This window comes from Aegilops tauschii, chromosome 7 (assembly GCF_002575655.3).
Source record: "Aegilops tauschii subsp. strangulata cultivar AL8/78 chromosome 7, Aet v6.0, whole genome shotgun sequence".
NCBI classification, from domain to species: Eukaryota; Viridiplantae; Streptophyta; class Magnoliopsida; order Poales; family Poaceae; genus Aegilops; species Aegilops tauschii.
This window is the reverse complement of record NC_053041.3, coordinates 440,566,934-440,576,597: the sequence shown is the minus strand read 5'-3', so window position 1 is coordinate 440,576,597 and position 9,664 is coordinate 440,566,934. Positions and strand designations below refer to the sequence as shown.

The 9,664-nt window shown below is 43.8% G+C and overlaps 1 protein-coding gene across 1 annotated transcript; it reads right to left on the bottom strand.

The window, feature by feature from the left end:
- Positions 1-1,218: 1,218 nt before the first annotated feature.
- LOC109762051 (lipid phosphate phosphatase 2) lies at positions 1,219-3,520 on the bottom strand. The gene is made up of 7 exons (XM_020320863.2): positions 3,182-3,520; positions 2,968-3,055; positions 2,755-2,864; positions 2,437-2,530; positions 2,148-2,336; positions 1,985-2,044; positions 1,219-1,549 (listed from the first exon to the last, which is right to left on the bottom strand). Exons 1-7 carry the CDS (start codon positions 3,413-3,415, stop codon positions 1,368-1,370), a joined length of 957 nt encoding a protein of 318 aa, XP_020176452.1. The 5' UTR covers positions 3,416-3,520; the 3' UTR covers positions 1,219-1,367.
- Between the last annotated feature and the right edge of the window lie 6,144 nt (positions 3,521-9,664).

The following is a 9,664-nucleotide window of genomic DNA, read 5'->3' as shown; positions in this document are numbered from 1 at the left end:
CATGGGCCAATGCCAAATAGTTCACTACATGTGTCGACAAGCATTGCTAGAGAAAAAGCGTTGGGCCTGCGTTGAGCGAGCGCCAGAACCAAGCACCCGTCTTGCACCATCGTCACCACAAGGGACCCTCCTCAATAGCTCTGACTCTAAAAACAAAGTGAGGCGCGAGCCCTTGAACACGGAGATCTCCTATACGGCGCCATTTCCACCCGTTTGCTTAGTCGGCGCTCATGCAGAAGGTCGAATGGGCTGGCCCATTAAGCTCGATCATTCGTCTCATCATAGGCAGGCTCGCTCAATCGATCATCGCTACCTTGGTCGTCAATTGACGTTTGACACTTGACCTCTGACCGTTCCCTTTTCAAAAATTTGAAAACTTTCACGATAACAAAAAAGTTCAAGAATTTGAAAAACAATCAGATATTTGAAAAAAGTTCATGAATTTGGAAAAAGGTTCACAATTTTTTCAAAGACCACGAATATGAAAAAAGTTCACAATTCTAGATTCAAAAAATCACGAATTTAAGGAAAGTTCACAATTTTTTACAAAATAAATTATTTTTAGAAGTTCAATGAAAAAATTCACGAATTAGAGAAAAATCCATAAGTTTTTCAAGAATTTGTTTTTGAAAAATACAAGTAAAAAAGTTCACAAATTTAAGAATAATTTCAAAATTTGTGAAAAGTTTTCAAACTACAGAAAAAGCACAAAATTTGAAAAGTTTACAATTTTGAAAGAAACTCACGAATTTAAAATACTTCTTAATTTTTTGGAGAATCATTTTTTGGAAAAAAAATAAAAAATATGAAAACAAAATGAAAAAAGAAAAACAAAAAACGAAAAAAAAACTGTGTGGAAAAAACCATCGAAAAGCCCAATCCAGTAAACCGGTGGGAACCTTCTAGAAGGTTTGCTCAACTGGTGGGTGAAAGAAATCGGCCGGCAGCCCAGTTAATTCTAGCGAGAAGGGGGGGGGGGGGGGGTGCACCCTGTACCAAATACACTATTTGACGATGAAGGCGTCAAATAGGATTCGGGTCGAACATAGCAGATGAGACCGACTACCGAAGCACAATTGCAACCCAACTCCGCTCCAAGTTATGTGGCATTAGGATTGTATGTGAAGACAGGGCCCATCACTCCAAACGGCGTCATTGTCTTGAGAAAATCTATAAGGATTCTCAAAAAAAAAGGAAAATCTATAAACGACTTCTGCATTCATGAAATTCCTCCCTTATAATTATGCTATTGGCGGTTATTGGCCCGTCAGTATTGACATATTTTTTTCACGTAGTGCCATGGTATGAAGTCATACTGCATTACAAAAATAAATAAAATAAATAAACGGAAACCATGCATTCATCTGTCACTGATCTCTGCTCCCTTCTTCTATGGAATCCAGTGCATGGCTGGTGGTTCTCGTCTCATTTGATCCAGAAAGATCAAGTGGCAGTGAGTTATGGTGCATATTCGAGTTTGTTGTTGATTGCGCTTGCAGTTCACCCTCCGGACCACGAATGTGCTCCAAGTACGCATGAGGCCAAACTCCTGTTATTCAACAGTTCATGAAATAACTTTTGTAATTTGTCGGTCTTATGATTATCTATATTATAAAATACAGCATAAATTAGCTATTTGATCAAAAATTTCATTTTTATTGACTATCTTTGTTCGAAACGATATGCATTGGTGTTACTCGCAAAAGAAAAAGACGAGATGCATTGGTGATTCAAGAACAGGCCCATTGCCTTTTCATATGTCCACCTAAGCTAGCAGCTTTTGACTATAGGTTTTCTGAATGCCATCCCTTTGACTATAGGTTGATGAAAGGAGAGAAAGACTTGCTTAGTCGTGTGTTTTATAGTGGCTGCAGACGTCTTCAAGCCCACTTGGGCGGTAGTAAGTGGACACATATATTTCTTAATATAAGAAAAAAAATTACAATTCTGATATAATATACCGAACGGAAACTATGCATCATACCGTGTTCACTGTAGGGCGGCGGAAAGAACTGAAGGTAGCAAAACGAAGCAACGACCAATCCTGCGGAGTTATATCAAGCACGGTCAGCCGCTGTGTGATCTTAATTCAGGAATCGTCAGAGTTATAGTAAACGGAAAGTAACTGAACTGAATTGGACACCTACCAAGGACTCCACCAGCAAACACATCCTGCCAGTGGTGCCAGTAGTCAGTCACCCGCGATATCGCAACCATTGTTGCGAGAAGCAGCGGCAGAAGAACTATGCAGAGCTTGGCGACGTGGCCTCTTCGGTCGAAGGCCTTCAGTTTGCCCGCCAGGTACCATGACAGAAATCCAAGCCCAGCAAAAGCACCTTGGAGAGGACAAGAAAGACAGCCAGCCATTACAAGAGTGAGAGGAGGATTTTTTTTTTGCGGGTGCCAGAGATTCAGAGAATGGCTTTCAGCACTTACCTGAAGCATGCCCACTCGGGAAGCTCTTGTACCCCTCTTTGATTACGCCCGGTTTACCGTGGCATATCACATCTCCGGTGACGTTGTTGTACTTCTAAAATCGAGTGTTGAGGTAGATAAATCGTTAGCTCAGTGTTACAGATGGATAGTCCATCACGGTTCTACTTATTACCCAAGCTAGAAACCGTGTAAATTTTACAGTGGTGACGAAGGAGAAACAAGCAAGCTACTGGGTTTTTTTTTCGAAAAGAGGGAGCTCCCCGGCCTCTGCAAAAGCAAGCTACTGGTAGCTCTGAGGAAGCTGTGGGATGAACTCACCGGAACTCCATCAGGAAAGCAGCGCCAAAAGAAGTCCGGGCGCGGCCGGCCAACCGCATCCTTGATCGCAACGGTCACGATAGCAGTTATAAGAACAGAAAACAGGAGGCCTGCTTAGGAATATCGTGTGCGTGTTAGAAATAAGCTAAGACCACACACGGACACGCCCAGATATACTAAATTAGCTTTGCGTAAGAAGAGAAATTTACTTGCCAAGGATAGCGTGATGCAGGTCATAGACGTTCCTCCTCTTGATGTATATTCCAGCGATGAAAACCATTGGCACAACGATGGCAATAACCTGCATAAAAATTTGAAAACACTCGAGTTCACTCCCCGAAACTGCAGCTGTGATTTCATCAGTGATGTATGGAAGAACCCAGAACATGGTCTTCTTCAGAAGATGGGGCGTATATGTGTGCCGTACCGGCACGGCCCAGTCGGGCACGGTGCTGCCCTTCATGGGGTACCGGAGGTCCGACATCATGTCCTGTGCCACGAAGCGGTGGAACGGCTGGACCAGGCCGAGCGCGCCGGTCGTGGCGACGAGCAGGAGCAGCACGATCCAGTCGAACAGGTGCAGCCTGGCGACTTCCTTTCCGTGCGTCCTCAAGCATGGTTGCACCGCGGCGCTCCGGGCAGGGGTCGCCGGCGGCGGCATCTTCTCCTGCACACCTGACACAGGCGGAAGCCTCCTCGTCCCGAGAAAGGCGAGTTGAGGGCGTTTTCTACTTCTTGAGCGGAGGAAGACGACGTTGACGAGCTGGGGGGGGGGGGGGGGGGGGGGGGGAAGGCAGGGCCGAAGAAGCTGCATGGGGAAGTCATTCCCTGGTGCACACGCACCCGAGCGAACAAACAATTTCAGTAGCGACTACGTGCCGTGTGTGCCTCAGGTGTGCCCCGTGTGGGCGAACACAGGAGCACAGGGGGAGATGGTTCGTGAGGACCGAGGAGGGAGAGTGAGACTGGGGATTTTATTATTATTATTATTATTATTATTATTATTATTATTATTATTATTATTATTATTATTATTATTACTATTATTATCGACACTGACATGTGGGTCCCACATGACATGCGGGTCCCACATGTCATATCGTCCAAGGTGCAGGCCAAACGTAATGGAGTTGACTACTGTGCCACGTCCGCCCACCCCTATCGTAAATATGTTTAAATTGTCTGAACCGATCACTAACCGAAGGTGGTAGGTCTTTGCGAAAAATTACACTAGGTTTTTGTCACGTGCCTGAAAAGTGGCGGTTTCTGAAAATTACTACAAAGTACATATCAGGGAGTTGTTAATTGAGAATCTTCTACCAAAGTAAAGTACTTCCTTCCAGTCTACAAACCATGAGGAGTGACTGTGCTAGATGAAAAATGATATGAACGGAATATGTAATGTTTCTTCCAAAGAAAAACAATGGGGTATCAAAGATATACAATTCCTCCATTCAATTGTAAAGTATACAGATGTATCGAAGATATTCAATCCTCCCTTCAATTGTGAAATATACAGTATATTACAATGGTAAATGAAATTTCATGCTCTTTACATATTCAGTTGATATATTCCTGAAGTGTACTTCCCCATCAATCAGTTGTTAAAATTGTGAAATCTTTTAATCAACTGATTTTTCACTTCAGTACACATTGTGACAAGCACAATGAAACATTCTGACTTTTATTTTGAAATGATAGACATAACTACATCAAGTGCAATCATCAATGAAGGAGATAAATTAGATAATCTAACTGTAGTGGGAGAGTCCAAAGAAATACCGTAAGTATATATTAGAAAAATGATGTGAAACTCTTTATCAGCTTCCACCTTAAGAAAAGTCGTGCAAGTCAAACTACTCATTATATATGCTTTCCAAGTACCACAATCCTCCCACAAAAGTTTAAAATTCCATAATTAATAAGAAAATCAATTATGTTTGTAGAACACTCAGGCATAGGTGACAATATTCCAAGCATGGGTTCCTTAATATTCGTCTCTATGGAGTTATCCTCAGTACGACACCAAGAATTTGTTGATTGTTATTCTAGTGGATCAAGGGTATATTTTTGACCTGGAAAAGGAAAACTGGTGTAAAGTGGGAGCACAATATTTTTATGGACAATGGTGAAATTATTGGCAATCATGTTAGAATATAATCTTAACCCCAATGGAACTACAACTGAAACTCCTAGCACTAACATGCTTAGGATAAGTGGGAGGAAATAACTTGGAATGTCATGTCTAGATAATTATCGTGTGTTGTTGGGGAAGTCACTCTAAATTTATTTTAGAGGAATAACTAAAGTCTCTTAGGAAGGCTTAAATTTTTCATCAATGCAAGCTATTAGTAGAAGAAAACATTGGAAGGAACTCAACGAGGAAGAATTAAGTTTGGGAACTTATTATCTTACCAAACAACTGCAGGCCCATTGTTTATCAAGTTTTTTTTCAAGAAAAGTTGGCTCACTGAAATATTATAATGTCACTCTTGTTATTCAATTCTTTACACAAATGGAAATATACTTTGTGGAAACTCTTTCTCCGAGAATTTGGGGAAAGAGAAAACAAAGACATGGTTTGATAACTGAATACATTAATGTATGTTTTATGACAAGCTTCACATCAATGGAATAGCTGGTCATATGGTTTTCTAAATGAAGCAAGGTGGTCGCCTACAAATGTAAGTGTAACATATTTTGCATATTGTATAGGCTAACATTGATTTTGTTGTTTACAATGATAAAGTCACATTGATGGAACTGAAAGCTTGGTTCTCTTATAAATTTCATATGGAAAGGCATGCTTGAACCTTCTGATTATTTGGAAGTGGAAATACATAGGAGTGTTGCGATACATTTTTCTGTGAAAATTACGAACCTGTTAAAATACCTTGATTAGGAGAATCATACTGAGTGAGGAATTATGTTTGCACTCCTGAGGAAAAAGGGAATAATAAATGGTATTGGAATTTGCAGATGTCGTCGTTATACTATCAACCTTAGCTGCTGGAATTTATTGTTGTACTCAAGCAGTGGAAGGAAATATTTGTGGCTAAGGGAATCTCACGCATTATGTAAGATCGTGGAATGTCCATCATAACCTGTCACTTGTTTCAAATTTTGTAGTTAAAAGTAATCACATTGAGGAAGATATCATTGTAAACATGAGGTGTGAAATGATTAAGGTCAGGTGGGTATATTTGATTTATTTAAAAAAATTGCGGGTGAAAAGGGATTTCTCATTACTCAAGGTGGCCTCTCAGCGGAGGCCAGACGTACAACAGACTCAATCCCCGAGTGGAACCACACAGCGGTCCGGGGGGTCCTTCGCCCATAAGAGGCAAGTTCATGACTACATTTATTTTGTGAACGACAACAAAGAGTAAATGAGATCTCCCTTCCAGCGGCAGCCGCTATATCTCTAATCTCCTGAATGATGGTGCGGTGCACCGAACGATCCTCCACATTTGCTGTGATCATCGCCACAGCCTCCGCGCAATCAAGCTCGACCGTTATAGGCAAACTGGTTGCAGGATCGAAAGTATGTCTAGAGGGGGGTGATTAGACTACTTGACCAAATAAAAATCTAGCCTTTTCCCAATTTTAGTTCTTGGCTGATTTTAACAACTTAGCACAAGTCAAGCAATCAACCTACACATGCAATTCTAAGAGTATAGCAGCGGAATGTAAAGCAATTGCATATGAAGGTAAAGGGAGGAGTTTGAGGGAGCAAACGCAATGTTGACACGGAGATTTTTTTTATCCGTGGTTCCGATAGGTGGTGCTATCGTACATCCACGTTGATGGAGACTTCAACCCACGAAGGGTAACGGTTGCGCGAGTCCACGGAGGGCTCCACCCACGAAGGGTCCACGAAGAAGCAACCTTGTCTATCCCACCATGGCCGTCGCCCACGAAGGACTTGCCTCACTAGGGTTGATCTTCACGAAGTAGGCGATCTCCTTGCCCTTACAAACTCCTTTGTTCAACTCCACAATCTTGACGGAGGCTCCCAAGTGACACCACTCTCCAAGAAGTAACAAATGGTGTGTTGATGATGAACTCCTTGCTCTTGTGCTTCAAATGATAGTCTCCCCAACACTCAACTCTCTCATAGGATTGGATTTGGTGGAAAGAAGATTTGAGTGGAAAGCAACTTGAGGAAGGCTAGAGATCAAGATTTATGTGGTTGGAATGGAATATCTTGACCTCAACACAAGTGTAGGTGGTTCTCTCTTATAAAATATGTATTGGAAGTGTAGGCATGTTCTGATGGCTCTCTCCACGAATGAAGAGTGGGTGGAGGGGTATATATAGCCTCCACACAAAATCTAACCGTTACACACAAATCACCAAACTCGGTGGGACTGATTCAGAGAACTCGGTCAGACCGATTTGGTTCATAATGTGACCGTTAGGTGTTTCGGTGGGACCGACATGTCAACTCGGTGGGACCGATATCATTAGGGTTAGGGCATAACGTAATCTCGGTGAGACCGATTACACAAACTTGGTGGGACCGATTTTGGTAATAGACTAACAGAGAGTTGGTCAGGCAAACTCGGTGGGACCGATTCGCTCATCTCGGTGGGACTGAAACGTTACGAAAAGGAAACAGAGTGTTTGCATTGCAATGTCGGTGGGACCGATCGCTCATCTCGGTTTGACCGAAACGTTATGAAGGGAAACAGAGAGATTACAATCCCATCTCGGTGAGACCGAAAAGACTAGGGTTTCTGGCAGTGGCTATGTCAAGTGAACTCGGTGGCTCCAGATAGAAAGAATCGATGGGGCCGAGTTGGACTTTTGGTTTGAGACATATGTGGATATGAGAAAGTAGTGGAGGGTTTTGGAGCATATCACTAAGCATTTTGAGCAAGCACCTCATTAAGCAACACCTCATCCCTTCTTAATAGTATTGGCTTTTCCTATAGACTCAATGTGATCTTGGATCACTAAAATAGAAGATGTAGAGTCTTGTGCTTTGAGCTTGAGCCAATCTTTTGTCCTTAGCATTTTGAAGGGTCCACTTTCTAATCCATGCCATGCCAATCATTGAGCTTTCCTGAAATATTTATCTTGAAATAGCATTAGCTCAATGAGCTCTATGTTGTTAGGAATTACCAAAACCACCCAGGGATAGTTGCACTTTCACTGGTCCTATGCAGAGCTAACTCAAGGCCCTCCTTGCATGTCGCAAGCTCCGCTCCCAGGGCAGTATCGCATGTGCGCAGCTCTCTACATGTAGTATAGATGATTTCTCCTGGATCATCGCGCAAAATCATCCCTCCTCCTGCCGCTCCCGACGCCGCAACAAAACTTCCGTCGATATTCAGCTTTGTGTGGCCCGGCACTGGCGCGGTCCATGATCTCTCCTCCTTGGCCACCTTAGGAGGACGAGTGACATACTGTGGCAAGGAGACCGTCATCTTCCCCTTGACCATATCAGCATTTGGGTGTTGTTGGATCAGAGCAACGAAGTAATATACCCATGCAAGAACCGTCGTGAGGCTTCAGCAGGGGGCGGTTTCTTGTCATGCGTGATCTCATTCCGGACATGCCAGGTCCTCCACATGATCATAAGGACGATCATCCTCGTTGCCTCGTCAAGAGGGTCCAGCAGGGTGAAGAGCCACTCCGGACCAGTGTTCATGATGTCCTCCACCTTAGGAATATACCAATCCGTGGCCATGGCGTGCCACAGCTCCTTTGCCAAGGGGCACCTGCAGAAAGCGTGGAACATATCTGTCAGGACCCCGATTCTAAGTCACACCGATCTAGCCTGTAACACCTCATATCACTTTGCGGCCTCACGCACGGTATTCCCACGGGTGTCGCCTTACCATGGCCCGGGACCGTTTGCGCCTTTTGGCTCACGTATATGATAGTGTCGCTAGCATCCATATGACAGAGAACCCGGGCCGACATGGCTAGTCGTGAACCCAAAGTGGCACTAACTTACGGGGACAGGCATACATGAATCAACATTGAGCATGTCGGTCAGCAGCGTGTGAATCCGGGCTGTAGCACTGGGCTAACAGGACTCCGGGAATCCGGGCTGTAGCAGGCTAGGCAGGACTCCGGATGTCACCGCGTGACATTTCCCCGAAGGGACAGACACAGGAGCGAAGTGAAACACATGCCGGCCAGTCAAGTGTTCCGGAGCAGTAGTGCTGGGCTAGCAGGACTCCGGTGAACCGGGCTGTAGCGGACTACTATGGCTCATGGAAGCACAAGACTACATTTCCCCATAAGAGAGGCTACCAAGGATAAACAACTAGGTTGTCGGATCCCACACATACCAAGCATTTCAATCATACACACAATATGCTCGATATGTGTAAATACAACATGGCATCACAACATAACTCTACGACTCAAGTAATTACTCATTAGGCTCCGAGGAGCGAGATATTACAAACATAGGTCTCATGACCCAACATTCAGAGCATACAAGTCAAACACATGCGGAAGCTTAACACGTCTGAGTACAGACATCTACAAATGAAAAAGGCTGAGAAGCCTGACTATTTACTAGATCCTGCCGAGGGCACAAGATCGTAGCTGAGGTAACAAGCTAAACGTCGAAGTCCAAGCGGAACTACTAGCGAGACTGACGTCTCTCTACAAAACATAAAATAAGCAAACGTGAGTACAAATGTACCCAGCAAGACTTACATCAGAACTATCTACATATGCATCGGTATCAACAAAGGGGGTGGTGGAGTTTAACTGCAGCAAGCCAGCTTTGACTCGGTGGCTATCCTAACTACGACTGCAAGTAACTCTTTTGAGGTGGCGCACACGAGTCCACATATTCACCATATCAATACTCCACTATGGATCCGCTCCCGTCTCCCTACGAGAACGCCATCCATAGCACTCACGCTTATCTTGCGCATTTTAG